This window comes from Chiroxiphia lanceolata, chromosome 8 (genome assembly GCF_009829145.1).
Source record: "Chiroxiphia lanceolata isolate bChiLan1 chromosome 8, bChiLan1.pri, whole genome shotgun sequence".
In the NCBI taxonomy this organism is placed as follows: Eukaryota; Metazoa; Chordata; class Aves; order Passeriformes; family Pipridae; genus Chiroxiphia; species Chiroxiphia lanceolata.
The window spans coordinates 26,459,451-26,480,809 of NC_045644.1; the positions used below are offsets into that span (position 1 = coordinate 26,459,451).

Genomic DNA, 21,359 nt, shown 5'->3' on the forward strand with positions numbered 1-21,359 from the left:
AAAAAAGTTGAAATGTTTGTTTGCAGACACAAGCCAGTTGTACTCAAATTGTTTGAAAATTGTTGGGTGTTTTTGACTTCAAAATATACCCTGTTTTGTAACAGTTTTCTGAAGATCAGTACTTGTTTATTTTTTTCACAATAACTGTTCTACTGGCTAAAAAAAAAGGTTGTTTTTCCCTAGCGTTCTACCGCTGCAGGGGCTTGGACATTGTAACGCTGCAGCATTCCATTGCTTCAAACAGTTCCCATAAGAACAAGTTGTGTAATAGAATATGTTACCTTTTCATCTAATCATCAGTTTTAAATATGAAAAGTTTCAGTAGAAATGTTTAGACACATTTGCTTTACTACAGTTTTTTCTTATCTGAAGTTAAACCCAGGTTCTCTTACTGGTGATAATGGAATGCCAGCTGCCTCCAAATCTTCACCCATTCCCACTTGCAATTTCTAATTAGCTTTAATTTTGTGTCTTGTGTAAGCACTGTATGTTTATTGACTGCTTCTTCTGAGTCTCGTTCCAGGTTCCAACATGTTACAATACAGCTCTGAACTTAGGACAACACTGTAGCCTCAATTATTTAGGAATATAGCTTGTGACAGTAGCAGGATAAAATTTCACAGATGAGCTTTAAAATTGGAAATGGAAGGGAGAGTTAGTTTAAGGATAGTTTGTGTTGGTTTTAATGTGGTCCCTTAACAGCTGGACTCAGTGTGATTGATGGTGTGCAGAGGTTCAGTTGGTGCCTGTTGGCCCTTTGCATTGTTTAGGCTACATTTCTAATCCACCCCATTTCAGCTTATGTGATATAAGCTTGAGATTTTTATGTAATTATTTTCAAGTCCCACTGATGCAATTTTTCTTGTGTGTATCCTAATGGGACAAAACCAAGCAGCTTAAAAATGTATAACAGAAGTGGTAATTGCCTAATGCTTCTTCTGTGATGTTTTCTGAGATCACTTGCTTTGACAGGCCTTATTCCTACTGCTGTGTCTTAGTAGCTCAGTGAAGAGCTGCAGTGATGCAAGAATCAGGAGGCCAAATAGATGGGCAAATCAGGTTTATGTACAGCTTTAAAAGCAGGAGCTGTACCTGGGCTTTTAGTAGTGTTGGTTGTGTGGCCACAGTGCAAATGCAAGGTAGGGTTGCAAAGCTGGTGTTTTGTTTGCCCCAGCAGCAGTGCTGGGTTGCCTTGTGGAAGAAGGGATGCTATTGAGGTGTGTCTCCTCTCAAAACCTGTAATGTTGTGACAGCTGCCTTGACCACGTTTGCGTTGCTATGACTGCAGAGTTGTTCCAGAGTTTCTTTAATCTTGTCCTCCTCTATTTCTTGTCTCAGATCACCTGAAAGGGAGAAGAAATTCTGACTTTCAGTGACATGCACTGTCATAGTGGCTCCCAACTATTGTAGTAAAATAAATTTGGAGTACTTGCTGTTTAAAATTAGCTGCTTTAATTCAAATTTTTTTCTTCCCTTACAGCCGTTGGAAGTATTGAATAGGTTATGATTTTTTTCTCCTGTTTGACTTGCAAGAACTGATTGACAGAAGAAAAATACTTTGAAACTATAATACAGAACAATTTTCAGCATTTTTTTGCCTGTATGCTTTTTGTTAGCATTTTGTATTAGTAAGCATGAACTCTAAGTGTTACAGTTAGTCTATAAAATTCTAGGTATATACACCTCTGGAAAAAAAGTCTTATAGATCACATGTGTTATGTCAATACTCCATCGTAGCACTGAAGGATGCAAGTGCTTTATCCCTATTCCAATATCTCAGTGACTACAGGGAAAAAATAGAGTATACTGCAAAATCCAGCCTGTCTGTCAATATAGGGTGGCTCCAAGGTTTGAAAGGCAGCTTACTTTATGATCAATCCTTGCCTAAGCACAGTCATTATTTTCAGTTCACATAATTTTTTTATTAGGATGTGAGAAGCTGCCACGATATCTTTGGACTCCTTGTTTCAAGGTGGTTGTTTTCGTTTAGGGCCACACACCCGGGATAGTCTGATCTTGCTTGAAGCCATTTTAAGTCTTCCCTAACCCTGGAGCGACACTGGAATCATATCCTTCACATGCTTCACGAGAAGTTACTGTGCAAAGGCAGCATTGATAGAATTGCTGTTTTATCTCAGCTCTGGTTTGCTCACAGCATAGGCAGAGCAAATGAATGCCTGCCTACGGACACGATACGGGCTGTTTCTTAGAACACAAAAATGCTGTGGTACACACAGGGCCTGGGCCTGCCAGGCATTTTTGCATGGTGAAGTCGGACAAAGATGCCTTTATACCAAGGCTCTAATTTTGCTGTTTCAGGACTTGATTATGCCACTGACTCACTGGAACAAAGCCTTTCTTTTTTTTTTTCTATTTTATTCAACTGATGGTTTAATCAACTTTTCATAAAGAAAGTTACTTGACTGTGATGTTTGCTGATCAATAAAGAATGAACCTGTTTAATATCCTTTACTCATTCACTGGAGCATCACAAGCAGCACATTTTGGTAAGAGAAAACACTTGTCTTTGTTACAAATATCTATCCTTTCATCACAGACAATTTAAAATGAGGTTACCTGAATTAAGAAGCCTGCACAAAAGACCCATTGAATTGTATTTCACCTCAGGGCTTGTATTATCATCTTGTAGAAGTTTGTGTAAACTTTGAACTAGCTGTGATTCCTTAAAAGATTCTTCAAGGGTTTCTGTAAAATAAGTAGACAGATGTCTGAGGTGTTATCTGTAAAGAAACTGGAAAGTGAACATGCTTGCTTTCTAAAAACTCCTGACTGGCTTCATTTCAAACTGTCTATTCAGGGATGTCTTGGGCAACTGTCTTCTCTCCTGGAGAATTTCTGTATTGTTTTCTGCACAGTATTTCCTCACTGGCCTCTTTCTTGGAGACAGAACTATAAGCTCGTAATAGATTAAAATTTGCAATGTTCAGTACTAAAAATGTTGATTCACATTAGTTGCCCCAATTGAGTTTGAGAGTCTTAATGACAGACAAGCAGTTAAATGGGCTGTTTACAGTCTTACTAGTTGGTATAGGAAATTCCAAATTTCAAGTTGACCTTTTCTTTTCAATGTGCCTTTTGATGTATGTAGATTTCTGTGGTGTCTGTTGTAATAAATTGAGACCCATTTTCAAGTTATACTGGACAAATCTGAAAAAAATTTTATGTAACTCTCTGAAAACTAGCTCAGGAAAAGTAGCTAGAACTTCATGGTTTTCTCATTGCTTCATATCCAGCTTCTACAATACCTCTTTGTTTATGCTACTGCTTTATTCTTTTCTCATCTGTCTTCTGAAGATTATTTCCTCCATTTAGAGTTTTCAGTAACCATTCAAGTATATAACTTGTCCTTCATTTAGACTTTCTCATTTTTTTTGTCTTCATCAGCTTTACTTTCCCTCTGCTTTGTTTTGGGTTGTTTTTTTTTTTGTGTGTAGGTTTCTAGCATCATACCATGCTGCCTGTCCACACAACCTGATAATTTGACTTTCTCCTAAACAAAAAAATCTTCAGGTAAGTCTCAAAGCCTGTTGCTTTTGTGATCTGGGTGGCTGACAACCTTTATTTCATGCTGAAGAGCTGAATCTAGACAAGAAGAATGCTTTTTCACGTGTGTTATGTAGAATTAACAGCATGACAGTGTTTCTTAATAATTGAGGATGTTGCGCAGGTATCTACTTTTAGGAGGACAATACCTAAATCGATTGCAGATGCTACTGCCAAGGCTTTCAGAGCCTCATTCTGCATGGCAGCATGTTCACTTGTTGTCATGGAAACCAGATGCTTCACTCCTTGTGCCTCCTGGATGGCTTTGACCACTTCCTGTTAAAGCAATGGTAAACCATGTGGAAATCTGACTTATGAATAAAGTAGAAAGAAAAAAGAAGTGAGATTGCACTATTCAGCTTCTGAATAGATGGAAATTATTTGCCTGCTGTGGTGCAAACTGACAGTATTTGAGACAACATTATTTGAGATAAGAGACAACATTGCTTTCAGCATTGATCGTACATGTCTGCTTAGGGCTGGTCTAATTTACCTGGAATATCAATACTTAGAATTAAGTATGAATGCATATCTGTAAGATAAGTACAGGTTTTGTCTTGAGTTTTACTTTGTCCTTATTCCACTCTTCCATTTTAAGGCTTCAGATTGGCAAAGACTAATTTTACTTTATCAAAGCCTATGCAAATAGTATCTACTTCTTTAATCATTACCTTTTTAATCATTAAAGCATGGTTGGGATGCCTGCACATAGCAGCATGACTTATGAGAAACAGAAGCCTATTCTAAAATGCCAGCAGGTACAAGTCATGCCAGGTTAATCCACTACTAGGTGGATAAGTGGGCACTTCAGAGCTTCTGGAGGACTGACATGGAGGACAGGTCTGGGCTATCTTTACCATTTTAATTTTAAATTGGAATCATATTTACTGCAATAGAAAAGCTTTACCTACTTGTCATTTGTCAAGCCTTATTCAAGCAGGGCAGAAGTTGACAAGTGGCAGTAGGTAACCACATTGTTTCTGTGGGGTGTCTGTGGCTATGGAGGGCACAGGTTTCCCACTTGCTTCCCCTGTGCTGGTGTGGAGGCAGACCAGAGAGGTTTTTACTGTGACCTTCCATGTTTTTAATTGTAAAGCTATATGTGTAAGCTTTAAGAATATTTGAGGAAGATAAAGTAGAAAGGTATCAGACCAATAGTTCTCTTACTTGGGATCTGTTGTGATGCAAGATTGATGCCAGCAGCCGATTTGCTTCCCCGTGCACGCCGCTGTGGTCGTTCACGTTGCACCACTGCACGAGTCTGTTGAGCAGTGTGGGGTCTTGGCCCAAGATTTCAGCTGCATCAGCTGAGGAGAAAAGCCATCACCAAGAGGCATTCAAAAATTAGACTTCTCAGTCTGTGTCATAGAAATGTGAATGCAGAAGTAACTAGGGCCGCAGGAAAGGATCTTGGAAATCTTTACCAGAGGAATGCCAAAGGAATCTTTGCCAAAGGAATCTTGGAGGTGAAGGACAAAATAAGCTGTTCCAATAGACCTATCCTTTTAAAGAGGCTGCTGAAGCAGGATTTAAAATGAGCAGCTTTGTATCTTTGAAAGCAAATATTCTGTTGCTATACTGAAATTTCTTTGTGAGGAATATCCCTTTTCCATTTGGTTCCTTGCACTGTGAGCCCTGCACAAGTGTAATCGTGGGCTCTTCAGAGCCTGTTCTTGCTGTTTTGGTGATAATTACCATTGGTGATGTGGGAAGCCAAGCCTTAGTACAGAATTGCAGCAGTAATTGGATGACCTGAGTCTTAAGAATGTGTGTTGAACTGTGTATAAGGCATCATCAAAACTTACCCTTGAGTGTGGAAGAGCCTTTTAATTTGCATTCCCCTGTGTTTCAAGAGCCCTATCTCAAGACTTGCTAGAAGTATTAATCTGTGTGGCTGACATTTGAAAAAAATCTCACTAGGTAACTTTTCCTAAGAAGTGGAACTCTAATTATATGCTGGGGTTTAGGGCTGGTTGCCACTAAGGGAGACTGCTCTCAAAGTTCTTTGAAGTTCAGCAGCAAAAGGAACTTTACTCATCCTCTCTCAGTACTGTCAGTCTGACATAAGGGACCACGTGAGTCTTACTGCACTTAATTAATGTTTCTTCAAAGTGCTCTGGATCAAAAGTGACTAAATGGTGGGAGGTGATTTCCTAAGCAAAGGAAAAATGCAGACATAAGGGTGCTGAAGGCCGAAATACTTTTAAACCAAATATATTAAGTAAGGGTTCAGCCCTGAGAACATCATGGTAAATAACTGTAGCTGTTTCTGTTCAATACTGAAGACTTTTTGAAATCCTACATCTTGATTCTGCTGGAATTATATTCTAAGTGAAGGGTACTAGGAGAAAGATAAAATAGCAAAGTGCACAACTTAATCTGCCTTTTGAAGGAATTGAATGCTCACCCATTTGTCTTTGAGCACAGAGAGGTGTTTTGTAAGCTGCCAGACTGCTGCTTCTGTGTGTTGCAGTTGAACTGATGATATAAATGCACAGCACTTCTGGTTGGGCACCAGATGTAGCAACTGAGAGGCAAAAGTAGTCACAGGACAGACACTCACTTCTGGTGTAGAATTACTCTAATGGCAAAAATATATTGTGATTATAAGATTTAACTTTAAACTTTCAGAGTCTCATGTAGTTATCTGTAATTAAAGGTTTTTCTTGTCTTATTTTTGGTTATCTTGAGTCCTGTCTCATGCCCACTGCTCACCCCTTGATGTTAGAGAACCACAGCAGCTGAGCATGAAAAGTACATTGTGTACTGTGAAAAAGGAAGGATACGGTAAAGCTCTTCATTGGAAGTGTACATTCCCTAAGAAGGGCTATAAAGGATCTGTGAGCTTTTTGCAATATTTTTCTGATTTTCTAGTCTTAAAATAGTTTCAGGCCTGAAAGAAAGTAGTGAATGAGATCCATGGTCCTTTGGATGCTGATTCAGAGAAGGGAAAAATGTGGGGAAAAGTCTGTATTGTTTTAAGATACTGAGAAATTTGTCTCTTGGACCTTTACTGATGCAAAAATTTGAGGAAGAACCAACATTAGCATCCGTAACAGAAGGGATGGGTTTGGGTGATAGGGGCATTGCCCTGCTCCTGTCCCTTTCTCTGGCTGTTGCGTTTGTTTTGAGATATTCTGGAAAGGATCAAATAGAATGTGTACCAGAAGGTCTGTGTCAATAAACTGTGTGATTACTCCACGTATTTTGCAGGAGATATAAGAGGACCTATACTCATTGTTTTGGCACAGGCAAATGGGGAAGTACAGACACTTCCTCTTTTTATTTTTCCAGTATACTGTGGAACAATCCAGAGGCAAAAGTCCTGCAAGGGATTTGGGAGCTTATAGTCTACTTGATAGGTTTTTTGAGTGAAGAGTTTCTTGTCATTGCAAAGCCACCTGCATGTTATCTCCTGTAACATAAGGCTTTTGTTTCTAGGTCAGATGTTACTTGTTAGTCTGAGATCATGGTAATCCAGTTTAGTACAAAAAGCTGAAGGAGGTAACAGGGTGGTGAATAGAACCAGTCTAAGAGATTTGTTCAAAGGCAGGTTCTTGACCCAGTTTGGCAGGGACTTCCTGATGTCTACCACCATTTTATCTCTTTGAGATAAAATCCAATTAGTTACTCTTAACAGGAAGACCTTTTAACTTGCAAAAAACCCCCAAATTTGAATAAATTGTGTGTGATTGAACTTTCAGTTGAGCTGAAAGTCCTTTGGCTATTGAAGTGCAGAAATTATTCTGCTCCTCTGAAGCAAAATGGTTCAGGAGTTAATGTTAACATCTCTCTAGAGTAATGAAGCTGACAGATCTGCCTGCAGTTTTCTATAGTTAGGAAGAAACCTACCTCTTCTAGTCTGTAGGCCTCGGCACGCCTGCTGACAGTCACAGTAATGAATTCATACTAGATAAGGCAATTAGCTAATTTAGTGTGGACTTCATAGTAGATGTGGGTGCATGAGAGTTTCAGGCTGAGTTAATTAAGGGCAGTGTTAGCTCATGGGTAAACAGAATAGAAAGTAATTAAAGGTGGGAGAATTGTGTGCTCATAGACAGGAATGGGTAAACACTGAATAATCTCCTGGATCTTTTTTCTGCTTTGCACTTTGATAACTGTGTTATTTCAGAAGTATGTCTTGCCAAATTCCAGCTTCTCACTATGACTGGTAAGTGGAATTCAAAAAACCACCTAATTTAGTGTTTGATGAGTTAGATCTGTGTTATTATGATGTCTCAATTTTAAAAGCTAAATGCTCTCCCCTGTCACAATTCAGATAGGATTTCAGAGAAATTACCTTTTAATGACTTCTTCAAAGCCTGAGAGGAAGGTGATGCTAAATTTCTATATATCCTGCAATGTCCATTTCCTACCATGGTGAAATGAGTGAAAGCAGCTTTTCAGTGGACTGGAATAGTTGCAAAATAATATGAAGGATAGATCTAAATTTTGTATCATGCATATTAATTTGATAAAGGATGCAGTCAGAGTGTCTTCAGTGGTGCAGTTGGGTGCAGTGTGGAATGTAGGAGAGTGAGGGTTTTTTTCTCTTGAATATAATTATTGAGTTGGTGTCTATAATTGTTCTGTATCAGTTGACAGTTCCCATCACAAAATGGTCATAACTATTCTGGTTCTGGTTTGGACCTATCCCTTGTACTGATTAGTGCTCTAGAGCAGCTGCTCTGGTGATATGAAAGGCAATACCAAACCCTACAACACTCGTTTTTGTATTCTACTCTGGTAAGAAGCTAAGTAAGCCTAAGGATAAATTAAGATGTAGTAGATCTTAATGTAATTCTGACACTGTGCATGTTCCTCAAAGATGTACCTTTGCATATGCATCTCTGTGTAAAACTGAAGTGCAAGTAGGTAGTCCAGTATTTCAACATGCAAAATGAATTTAACATTTGAACCACACCAGCAAGATAAACCTAGCAGCATGTGTATATAAAAACTTCATGATGGCTAGAAACTCATTTCTTCTGCCTCTCTCCATCCCAGCCCCCTTTGTTCCTTTTATATTCTCCATTTCTTTATTGATTTTTCTCTCCTGTGATTTGACAGTGTAAAGTATTAGCCTTACTCTTTTCTATCATACTCATGCCTTGCTCTGTATCTGTGGAGGGAAACATCTTCATTTAAGGCCTTTGCCCATTCTCACAGTGTGCTGCAGATTCTTCCCTTTGGTTTGTTTCTCATCTACCTCTGAGGCTGACTGGGTCAGTGTGGAAAGCTTGCAGCTGCTGGCAATCAGCTCTGTTGGAACCTCTCCAGATTGGTTGGAATTAGGTTAGCAGGACACTTAGCCTGTCCTCTTGCACATCCATTGTGTTGCGGGACTAGGGGAGGAGGGGGGTGTTTAGTTGATCTCAGTAAACACTGGCAATTCCCTACCTTGACCATCTGCTAACATCCGTAATGTTCCAAGAAGTTTAAACTGCACAGGAGGACTCTCTGATCTTAGAAGTGCCTCAATCCGTTCTGCAACACCTTCCTCCAGCATTTGAACCTTGCTAACAACTAGAAAACAGAAAAGAGATGTTGATGTGAAGCTTAGTAACTGCACAGGCATCTGAAAATATAGATATGACATAACTGTTCTGAATTTTATACTGCATTATGCAAAAGGTCCAACTTGTTAGAGAGCTCAGATATTAAGTCAGGACTTCAGGCTTCTCTTTTGAGATAAAACCTTTCTAGGAACTGCTGTTAGGTTATTTTGGTTACTTTTGATCTTAGCCCTGCCTGGAGCCAAGTACATAAGAGGATAAACACAGCATTGTCATTTCTTTCTTCTTCTAGTTGTAATAGATGATCCATCCATTCGCCCACTCACATGACGAAGCCTGTTCTGTGCTTACTCAACTGAAGTGGGTGGCAGAAGGGATTTACACAGCCATATTCCTAGAAAATGGATTTTCCTTTTGTATTTGAGCTCACTGTTCCCCTGTTGTTCATGCCTTTGTTTCTGTGCTCCCTAATTTTTGTATCTTTGCACCAGTGGTTGGTGCAATAATCCCTGGTAATAATCAGAAGCTTGTCTGGAAGGAGTCCTAATACTGCTTGACTGTGCTACCAAAAGCTGCTTCCTCCAGAGCAATTTTCTTCCCATCTTTTGCATACGTTTTCTGTGGGGTGGTGAGGAGGACAGGACAGTGAAATTAGGGAGATAACTATTACATCCCTTTGTCCTTTTATTGGACAAATTGAGAAACAGACCCTATTAAGTAACTTGCTCTTAATGTTTTTGTTTTTCAGTGGCACAGACTGACTCCTTTCACTAGATCATAATAACTTTTTTCATTTTTTTTATAAGTACCTGTTCTCTTTTAAGATCAATACTTGAATGAAAGACTTCTTTGTGTCTGTTTGCAACTGTTGACCCCTATTTAATTCATGTTTATGGATCTCCTTCAGTCTTTTTCTTTTTTTTTTCTCCAGGTAGCACACTATATTGTTGAAAGTGATAGAGTGCACGTTTCTAGAAGTGATGTATTAGTGTTAGAGAATGTCTTACACATATTATAGATAAAAACACAGATATTTTTGTGAATTGATGAAGAAAAGTACAATATTTTAGTGGAATAGTGTTTTAAGTGCCTATACACTTGGAAAGATCTAAAATGGGTTGTAATAGACTTGAACAGATAATTAAAATAGACTCTGTATTGATATATTGATATTTTATAATTCAGAGTTGAGCTTCTTAAAGTGCAACTTCAAAGAACATTAAGATTTACTAGTTCTGTGTATAGCAGCCAGTGATATAGCAGTGAACTTGTAGGTTGCAACTACATTTTTCTGAAGTTTTAGGTCCTCTAATCTTTGCAGAATCAGCTGTGTTTATTGCTTCCTTAAGAAACTCCTAAGGAATGCCTGGACTTGGCATTGCAAAAAGTTGGCCTTTGGTATTTGTTGGGGAACAGATTCTGTTGTGAGCTAGAAAGTGATCATCTCTGCTTGTTGTCAAGGGAAACTACATCAAAATTGCTCTCTTTCAAATGAGTTTAATTGGTGTCTTTGCTGCTTGTAACAAATCCTATTGTACATTTTGCAGGAATGAAGTCAGTAAGAGGTAAGCATGGGACATAGCTAGGCTTAGAACAAAAAAGGGGATTTTTTTTTTCTCTAATAGTGATAGTTACATTTTTCTTGCTAATTTATTCTCCTAATTTCAGCTGTGTAGCTCTCCATGATTTGTCCCAATTCTGTGATTTTTCTCCTCATAGCTCTGTGTTAGATTGTAAGTGCTGTAAGGTAGCTGGCATGCACCTTTGCAGCACTGCAGCACCTTTGCAGCACACCAAAAAGCAATCTGCACAGGCCTTTGCCTGCTGATGTGAGTGCTGGTAGAACATCTCTTCAAAGAGAAATAAAATAAACATAGTATCAGTGAGAGGCTTACAGTGTCAAATATGTTTATTAAAATACTGAGTGGACTGATGTGGTTGGCTAGTCTGATAATACTATAAGCCAAACTAAATAAATTTTTTGAGAACATATTAAAAGTTGAAAGAAATAAGTGGAGTTCTGAGGAGAGCTGTCTGTAAGAAAAAAATCAGTTTTTCAGGCTTTAAAAGGAAGTAGTGGAGGCGAAGCAGCAACAAGGATGTTCTGGAGCTCTTAGTTGTTTGAAGTAATGATTATGTGTAAAACTGTTAAACCGAGCATGCTGGCTAGCTTACATAATAAAAGAGGCAAACAACTTCAAGTTATTTTATTTTCGGAAAAAAGCATCGGTATTATGCTCTGGAGTGCTGTCTATCAGTGTAAGGACTGCATTGCAGTCCTTGTTAAGTCTCTAGCAGAACATTTTTGACCTGAATGGTACTTCACATGGAAGCATTAAATTTGAGATGAGAAGCAGCATAATATTCTGATGTGTATTAACAAAAGATCACAAAGTGGAAACCTAGAATGGTGTGGGTGGGAAGGGACCTTCAAAGGGACATCTTGAACTAAGTCAGGTTGCTCAGAGCCCCATCCAGCCTGACCTTGAATGTTTCCAGGGATGGGACATCCACCGCTTCTCTGGGCAACCTGTTCGGTGTTTCACCACCCTCATTGTAAAAAATATCTGCCTTATCTAAGTCAGAATTGACCCTCTTTTAGTTTGTCCTATTGCAACATGGTCTACTGCAGTCTGTCCCCATCTCATTCATCTCTCTTAAGTACTGTAGCTTTTGGGTTGAAAGGCCAAATTTGCAATGAAGATTGGCTTTCTAGAAGAGCAGATTTATGAAATCCCTACCAGCTATGATGTGATAGCTGCACCCTATACTCTGTATTCTAAGCTAGAAACCTTATTCTGATTTTTTGTCTTGAGCAGCTGTATGCTATTAATATAAAACTATTTCAGCAGCTGGCAATGAGATCACACTTCATTATATTTAGACCTTTTATGTAGATCAGGAATTCTTGATGAATTATTCAAACCTGTTTCTGTGGGGTTGGTGGGGGGGGAGTCTGTTGCCCCTCAAAATGCAAGGGACTGGAATTGGTGACTTGGACAGAGCTACACAGGTCTCCATTAGCTGACCCTTCTTTACAAAGAATCACAGTAAGTCGATTGTCTTCAAGCTGTGTACCTGGTATAGCAAGGTTTTGAAGTGCACTGAGTGCAGCGTGTTGAACAGAGGTGTCCTCGCTCTGTACGTGCTTCTCCAGAAGATCCAGAAGCTGATGAATGACTCCCAGCTGTACCATCCGTAAACAGTTGCCATCTGAAGAAAAAGGCAAAACCAAGCAGGTGAGAGAGGTAAGAAACTCAACAATAGAAGTAAATGATGCAAACTGAGAATTCAGGGAGCCTTTGCCTTGACCATTTTTGTGTCTTGATAAGATGGAGACTAAAGATTTTGCATTGTTTTTTGCAACCTTTAACTCTCGAGATGAGTGGGCATCAACCACCCATGAACTGATGCTGAGGCACCTTCTGGTAATGCTTAGCTTGAGAGAGCTTTAGGGACAATCACTGTCAAATTCAAAACCATAGATTCTCCAGTCTTTTTGTATTTTCTCAGCAGTCCTGTATTTCCCACTATATATGTGGTGGAATACCAGTGGCATTTTCCACTTCTCTCCAGGATAGCTTAAATACTCCAATTTTGCTATTCTGCTAGTTTAAGAGAATATTGTGAGACCAGAGATCTTAACCACCAATGGTAAGTCTGATTACTAGTTCTGTACTGCTGTTACTCCTTGTTTTCTGTGAAATAATTTGTCATCAACTACTTATTGAAAGAATCAGACCTAGACCTGTCTTGAGAAACCCACTTTATGAAATGAGAAGTCTGTTTATGTTGCACTCACGTGAAGCCAGGAAAATACAAGTTCACTTAGAGGGATCTGATTTGTTTAATCATGGTGAAAGAGCAGATTTGTATATCCAAAACCTACCACTTTGCCCAGCAATGCTTTGCAGTATTTTGTCACTGCATGTCTGTCTGTCTCCTGTCTTTGAGAAGTTGCTCTGTACAGGTGACAGCCCTTTTGTTATCAGATGCTGCTTAGGTCACCTTTTTAGGAAATGGGAAAGTGTTCTCTTAAACAGCAAAAGGAAACCCTGTATACTACTGTACCCTTTCTGAAGGAAGTGTTTTGAAGATGCCATTTGGCAAATGATTTGCTGTATTTTACTTTATGCAGTCTGTTATACACTTCAAGAGAAGTATATGCCTGACATCCATCACCATTTCCGTTTTGCTGTGCTGTTACCTTGTCACTGCTGTCTGTTAACATGTGGCAAAAGAGTGAACATTATGTAGAAAGACCACATCTTCACCTGGAGTGAATGGTTATCCATGGAATTATACAAACTTCATGCAAGTATATAATCTGGCCAAAAATAGCTTGAGATGTACAGCCTTCTAATTTTTGTATGTATAGCATGTAAAAATGACTCTAGTTAATTTTAACATCTTACCTGGTTTGGATGTTATTTCTGCCTTGTAGTAGTAGACACTTCTCTGTGTTGTCTTTTGAACCAGTGCCTACTATTCCTTTCATTTATTAACATTTCAATTAGTAGCCTATTTCCCCCCCCATTACTATATCCATTAAATAAGAATTTGTCAAATGCTTATAAAGTGTAAGTGGATATTTTCATGAGAGAGCTGACAGTCTGTGAAATAGTTGGAATTCTACTCATGCAAAAATCTTTTGATGCCATTTTATGCATACATTCTTTAAAGCTGGTGGTTTTGCTTGTGATTCTTCAAATATTCTCTTACCTGGTCCTAATCTTTGGAGATCAGATATATGAGGAAAATTGCCCAGTTGTCTTTAGGAACCAGCTCTGTAAGAATAGGTCATCTCTTTTGGTCTGATAAAATTCTACAGACAAAGTATTTTGATCTTTATGACTCTTTTTGACTAACCTTAATTGCACTTAATTTCCCTCCTGCCCCCACCTTTCAAACAGGAATGACAGAGCATTTTTTATTTTTTCATGTAGTAAATAAGCAGAGCCTATTAGTAGCTGCCTTGCTTTGATTGTCACAGAGCTCCAAATTGCTGTTCTCTCCTATGGAGTTCTTGCTTGGATAGCAGCAGAATCTCCAGTTTAATGGCTCCTAGTTAAAGTCTGATAGGAAGAGCCACTTTCACAGCTGCAAAAGCTGTCTGTCATCTTTTCATGGCCTGGAAGTCATTTGATGCTGAGATCAGATTTTCATAGGATTTTTTTTTACTCTTAGATTAAAGGCTGTACATACATCAGTGGCACATATTGGGACATGAGAGGGATTATTCACTTTTTCCACATGAAACATCTAATGGTGGTGTGGGGAAGAGGGAGGGAGAAGAGCGAGTGACAAAGCAAGCCATTCAGTTGAATAAATGGAAGTTAGCCAGTTTAAAGGCACCGAGGGCATTTCTGTGGCCTTTGTAGAGCCATGATGCACAGTGGCTGATTCAGAACAAGGTATAAGGCAAGGAAGAAAGGGAGTCTAGGAAGGATGTGAGGGGGAGGTGAGGAGATGCGTGTATGATAGCTTGCTTTGAAAAAACCCAACAAAACAAAAAAAACCCCAACATTCCCTCACATCTCTCTGAATCTTTTATAATAATTAAACACATATTAGTGAAGAAAGTTGAGCAATGTTGAAGTCCCTTTTGTTAATTGAGTCTGAAGCCCATACAGTAGCTTTGAGTGAGAAAGGAGAGAAGACATGGTGGGGTACCTTTTGCTGACTGATTCAGCACAGCATGCCTGCCTTCCAGGGCTGTGCTTACAAGAATCTCTCTGTGTTTCTCTCTGCATAGTATAAAGGCTCATTGCTTTCTATAATAGGAAAGTGAAAGATAAAATGGCTTTTCTTGAGACTTGTTTTTTCTCTGAGTAACCCTCCCTTTCTAAAAGTGACTTTAAATCTGAAATATCAGTAACTGTGTTATTTTTTTTCTTTATTTCTAACAAAGTATTTGCCATGAAATATTTCCAGAGTCTCTCCTCTACTAGACTGTGATTTAGGAAAAAAAAAAGGCAAACATTTGCCTACCTAGCCACCCCATTTTTCATAATTATGTCCTCAAATTAGTTCAACATCATTAGCATCTATAACTTAAACATACACAGGTCTCCAGTCTGCAGAAAAGCAAGACCATTTCAGAACCAAGGAACAGTGAAATCTAATAGTGTTGCTTTTCTCTGCCACCAAACAGTGGCTTTCTCTCTCGGAGGGGTAGAGAATGACCAACCTTACCATTTTTTTGTAAAATTAGCAATAGCCATTGCTTCTGTCTCTGTAGCTGCATGTGTTTAAATGTGGTGCAAGTATCAATGTTCTAGGAGATAATGCCACACCCCTTAGCAAAAATCTTCTGTGTGTATTTGTCTGTGGTATGACATATAGAGAACATCTCGTATCTGTTTATAATTAGCCCCAAAGGGAACTGTTCTGTCAGTCTTTGGGGAGGTTCAAATCAATAATGACTTAGATTGTTGTTAGAGTTAATATTTTAAGACCTTTGCATTGTTGATTGCTTTGGGATTGAGGGTGGTGGGATGCAGTGTAAGTGTCCTGTTCATGATGTTTTATTCTTTAATCCATATTGCTCAAAATACAACATAGCAAGACCACCTGAACTAAGTTCTCTTAGGCCTTGAGCCTTTTTGTGTTTTTCCTGAAATCAGCTTAAAGTCTTAGTGGAAAATCTAGGTCTGCAATGTGTGTAGATACAGAATTTAGACTACAAGAAATTACTACATTTCATTTGCTAATCCAGATGTTTAAAGTACGTGCACAGATTTGGAGTAGTGAATGGGGAAGCATGAGTAGTTCAACACCATGTGACTTAATCGGATGATTAGCTTTAAATTTAAAACTGGCTCTTAAACCATCTTTGAAAGTAAAGTTACAGAAGGGTGTGACCTGATAGCTGTACCTGTGGTTACAGTGGCTTCAATTTCTTGTGCTTGCTTTTGTGTTCTGTGCAGGGGCAGGCACAGTGGTATTAGGTGTCCTGAGGCAACATATGTGTTAGCTTGAAGGTAAGTGTGGCAGCACAAGCACTAGGCTCCTATAGAAAATGAGGAGTGTGGTGCTCCAGAAGAATTCCTCTAAGGATGATGAAAGATTGTGGTTGGGTCCCTGTTAACAGAGAAAATGGCAACTCGTCTGCTAAAGGCACCTTTTGGTTTTCTTTCTTTATGTATCTGACTGTAAGTATTCCCTTTTTTACCTCCAAGAAGCAGAGAGACAATGAGATCTGATGCAGCCTTCACAATACATGTGTCTTCAGCTTGTGAACTACCTTGGAGCCTCAGCAGGATCTCGGACAGCACCTCTGGCACTCCTGCCTCCACCAACTGCACTTTCAGAACATCTGTAGAGAGCACAGTAAAAGCACATTAAAGGCTCCTTGGGTCTTCATGGAAGCATTTTGAACTAGGAAGCTAAATCCTTGAACTTTAGCCAGTCTTCTTTCAGGTGCAGTCACTGTTTTGGTTTTGTTTGTAACAGCTTTCTGGTGCCAGGGTGACAGCGAGGCAGAATGAGCAAAGCTTTCTGCCTTGGTCTTTCCCATTTCTTGTATTGCCAGCTTTCATTTCTTTAAAATCTGTATTGGGTATCTAGATATTTTTAATGGATTCATGTCAGCACTTGCTACACTACTGCTTAGTGTAGATATCTTCTATGGTATCTGGTTGTTCTCATTTTTTAAATTAAAAACCCCAATCTATCTTACTGCTTCCCTGCTACACACAGTGGAGAATAGAAGTTTGAATCTGCTGTCTTACAGATTTACTCTAATAGAGTGGAGTGCTGCTCCCTCCCTCCTTTCCTTGTTGCCTCACCTGTTAAGCTTCAAATTGTTGTTCGGGCCAGGATTTCACATGTTCATGTGGTTTATTTCTACTGAAAGGGTTGCTGGTTCCATTAGTAGGATCCCATGGCAAACTTGGAACCCAGAGCTTAAACTAGTGCAATGCCCCATCTCCCCTCATTCCACCCAAGCCAAAAGGAGCCTTACCATTTTCTACAAGTGCTTGCAGGACCTCAAAGACAATTTCTAACCTTTCATGGTTCACTGCTCTTCTCAGGTGTTTCACCAGTTGTTCAGCAACATTTGTCTTGCTTAGAGCTTCCTTAGCTGTATCTGTGTAAGTGATAAAGTCAGGATTTTGAATGTTTATTTGATTAAATATTAAAACCCTATATCCCTATAATCTGAAGTGATTTGATACTGGTTTTGAAGACTTTTTTTCTATTCTGATAGATTCTTCTGTCCCCTTGGACAGCACTGAGACAGCAAAACTCTGTCCTTTCTCCTGCCAGCTTCGTTAATGCTGTTTTTCTGTAATTCTTGTAGACCTTACGGGTGTCAAATTAATCCTGGCTTAATTTCACAGACTCTTACAAGTCTATCTGTAGTATGATTATTTAATGTAACAAATTGACACATGTCAGTTAGCTGTAGTAGTATATTTTTTGCATTGATTAGATGGTTCTAGTCTTGCTGGGATCCTAAACATCTACAAGATGTATGTTAGCAAAGCTTGCCACTGTTTGACATAGAACACATTTGAATGGAATACGGTATTAAGGTAAGAGATAAAAAGGACAGACCTCCCTAGAGGATGATGTGACAGTGTGATACCATACCTGCTTCCCTGCCTCTCTCCCAAAATACAGGAAGCAGTCGATCAAATTGTAGTCAGACCATATATAGAGAGTGGTAATAGTTCTCTAGTTGTTCTTTTTCTTCTGTCACTACTTACCACTTGTGCAAAGTAGGGCAGATATATTTTAAATCAGGGGAGATGCTTTTGCTTTGAAAATTGGGTAAATGAAAGCAGAGGCTGTTTTGTTAAGGTATATGAACTTAATTATTAAATAGAACTAAAATTTTAATAAACAAGCTTTTAACGTACTGTAACTGAAGTAGTTGAAACTGTCAATTTACCATATGAACTTATGCCATCTCTACTTTTCTTTTGGCATCAAAAACTGTCTGTTAAATCTTAATTGTTTTAATATAGTACCAGTAATTGCTGGTACTCCATGAAAGAGTAGTTACTTCTCCAATACAGATACTGTGGCCAGTCTGATTAGGTCTATCAGTAGCGTTTAACAAACAAAACTCAAAACAAACACCACTCCCCACCCCAAAAAGAAGCCAAACAAACAGAGGAAAAACCAAAACAAATAAAACCCACAGTCCTGTGGGCATGGAAAGGCAGTGACAGTTTGAAGATGATATTCCAAGATGCAAAAACATTTACTTACCAAGGTCTGCAAGATTGTATAAGGCCAATAGAGCAACATGGACAAGTGGTTCGCTCTCTTCATAGTCAGTTAATATTCGGGCTAGTGATGGGATTACTCCAACCTTCACCAGCTCTTCCTGAAGGTCACCTGATAAGGGAAGTGGTAGAAGTTAAAGGTGATTGGATTAGGGACTAATTAAATCAGTGAAAAGGGTTGACTGAGATGCTTAGCAGCAAGGTAGTCTGGTTCTTTCTCACAGTTAGAATTTGTAAAGCTTTTGTGCTGTGGGTTCAGGCTAATGCCTGTGGGGGAGAAATGCAAGTTTGGGACAGATTTTTGCTAAACCTCCTGGTGCTACTTTGACTTGAGGAATTACACCGCTCTTAAAATATATGAGTAGTTGCCTATGCATTTCTGCTACTGGTTCAGCTTCCCAAGCAGGTTCTGATGAATGGTATTTCTTGGGATGTATCTGAAAATTGAGTGAGAAACAGACAGTTGGCTTTTTTGTCTTTGGAGAATGGGAATCTCCACCTTATTATATTATGGCTTCTTTTGTTCTGAAGGGCTGGGAGATGAAAGATACTGGAAATACATGATGAAAAATAGTGACTCATATAGCAAATGTCCATATACTTGCTTTTTGTGTGTTAGAGTAATGATTAAAAAAACTTGTTAAATGCTTTACCAATACCTGGGATATTGTAAGATACCACTAAAAGACAGACTGCTTTAAAGTTAATCTAGGTAAATCATGCTCTTCCTCATCTTGGGAGCCTTGAATTCCAGGGAATTTTTATGGACTGAGTAAGGTTTTTAAGCAGGTGTAAATTTTTATGACTTAAGGGAAGTCAACAAAGTAAGTAAAACTTAATTTGGTCCTCCTTCTAGCATGCTGACTATGCTTGTCTCCATCCATGTGCATGCTTGCTGAGGAAAACACTGATAACTGCTTGCTTTCTTTTTGTAGCTTGTCATGTAATGAATGAAAGCTTAATATCTAAAATGCTTTTGAGAATTCCAAGAACTATAAAATACAAATTTGGACAGTGATGGTTACTTAACAGTACAATGGCACTGTTTTGCAGCAGTGTCTTGCTGAGAGCTAGACTGTAACTTGTATGGCAGACCCCAGAAAGGGTCTGGGTACCACTGTGACCTATACGATTGTAATTCGGGCAGAGAACTGGTGAAGTTAATTTTTCTTTCATTAGATGTATTTATTGCTGTGCTAGCAATAGAATTTATTAAATCATGTGTCTTATAGTCACAATCATCTTGGCAAATCTGTGCAGGGCCTGTGCTGTGCCAGAAGGGAAGCAGATGTGCAGTATGGCCATATGCTGTAGTAGTGCTGGTGTACAGTAGTTGCATGAGCCTTGCATGTAATTTTTAGGGGGAAGGTTTTTGAAATTATTATGTGGCATTCCTTGGCAAATACATTTCCTCAGCTAGTGAAATCTATACCAGGTACCTATCATGCTTGGATTTCATAAGAATGGTGCAGAGTGGCAAATCATAGCTTTCTAAGTAAAGCTGTGCAGATCCATGCAAGAAGGATAGGAGAAGGTAGGTTGAAGGAAGAGGGTAATGGATAGAAGATAGTGGGTGAAAATTTCCATATTACTTTCAGTATGCAATAAATATTTTTGATGAGTCTGGGAGTTAAAGGTAAAAGAAAAATCTTAAACTATTTGGGCAAGTAAATGAAAATTGTTTGATTTGTGAGATCAAAATAGCAGGCAAGCTAGTGTCCAGGCAATCTGGAGCACGAAGATCTCCTACATGCAAACAGTGGTCCTCAGAGAAGACTATTCCTTGCATAGATAATATATCAGTATTTTAAGGTTTTTTAGAGTCTGGTTTTTTTTTCTAACATGCTTTTTAAAATCCTTTGCTCTTATTACTTTCAAAGAAGATCAAACCATTCAGGATTTGGGCCCAAGGCAGACATGCAGAATTGTTTAAGATGTGTATGAGGCTCTACTCCTCTTGTAATTAGAGAGCAGTTCTGACAAAGATGTGCCACCTTGAAGTCAAAAATACAGTGGGGAAACCCAGAGTGCGGGAGTTGCTTGGGGTGCATTCAACCTGGTACCTGTGAGCTGTATACCTAACTGTGAACTGTATATCTAACTAGAGGCTTAAGTACAGTATGTGCTCAGGTCTCATAAAATTATTATGAGTTACAGGTTAAAATGCCTTTTAAAATAATGCCTTAGAGGTAGGGAAAATGAGATTGTCTTATGTGGATACTTACGATTGTCGTAACAGATACGACCAATAGCCCTCCCAGTATGAAGCAACATTTCTTGGTCTCTGCTCTCCAGCAAAGGTATCAATATTGGAACCAAATCTGCTTCAATACATGGTTTCTTCATTTCCTCTGTAGGTAAAGGAGAGGTTTTTGCCATGTAGGAGTAAAACAGTTGCAATGCCAGTAGCTGGCAGCCATGAAACAAAATTCAGGAGTGGAAACATACAGCCAATGTGCTGTAATATGCCTTGTGGTTACACTTTAGCACAACTTACCATTTTTGGCTATCTCTGAAAGCACGTGGGCTGCTTTCACTGCACATCGTGGATTGCCCTTCAGGATTTTTGCCAAAGTTAGGAAGATCCCACTCTCTCTGAGTAGGCAGAAGGATCTCTGCTCTGTAATGATAAGTGTTAGCAATACCTGCCGCAGGTTTGCAGCTGTTTTATTTTCGTGTTGCTTTGTTTCCTGGAGTTCTGAGTGGTTATCTGTGGGATCCAAGGTTCTGATTTAGCAAGGTACTTAAAGGCTGTCTCAGTCTAAATATATGGGCACATTCATCTGCTTGAATTGCAGCAAGCGTGGTTCCAGCTGATTACTCTGCTTCACGCTGAATTGAAGCACAGGTGGCAAAGCAAAGAGGAAAACAGTTTCATCTTCTCTGACTATAAAAGGATGCTTGCGTAAGGCACGGGAAGTCAGGGATTAAGATACTATTCCTGAGGTATAGCCTAGCAATTAATTTTGCAGGTAGGAACAGCATCTTTTATTAGAGTAGCAATTAGAATAGTCAATTCCCTTAGCCTTTTTTCATTAAA

At 39.0% G+C, this 21,359-nt stretch overlaps 1 protein-coding gene across 1 annotated transcript; it reads right to left on the reverse strand.

Moving 5' to 3' along the window:
- Positions 1-1,209: 1,209 nt before the first annotated feature.
- Positions 1,210-20,670, reverse strand: LOC116790259 (rap1 GTPase-GDP dissociation stimulator 1-like). The gene is made up of 10 exons (XM_032695048.1): positions 20,545-20,670; positions 18,303-18,431; positions 17,047-17,172; positions 16,255-16,398; positions 12,159-12,293; positions 8,965-9,090; positions 4,732-4,871; positions 3,714-3,840; positions 2,578-2,706; positions 1,210-1,343 (listed from the first exon to the last, which is right to left on the reverse strand). The coding sequence occupies exons 1-10, from the start codon at positions 20,663-20,665 to the stop codon at positions 1,210-1,212; spliced, it is 1,311 nt and encodes a 436-aa protein (XP_032550939.1). The 5' UTR covers positions 20,666-20,670.
- Between the last annotated feature and the right edge of the window lie 689 nt (positions 20,671-21,359).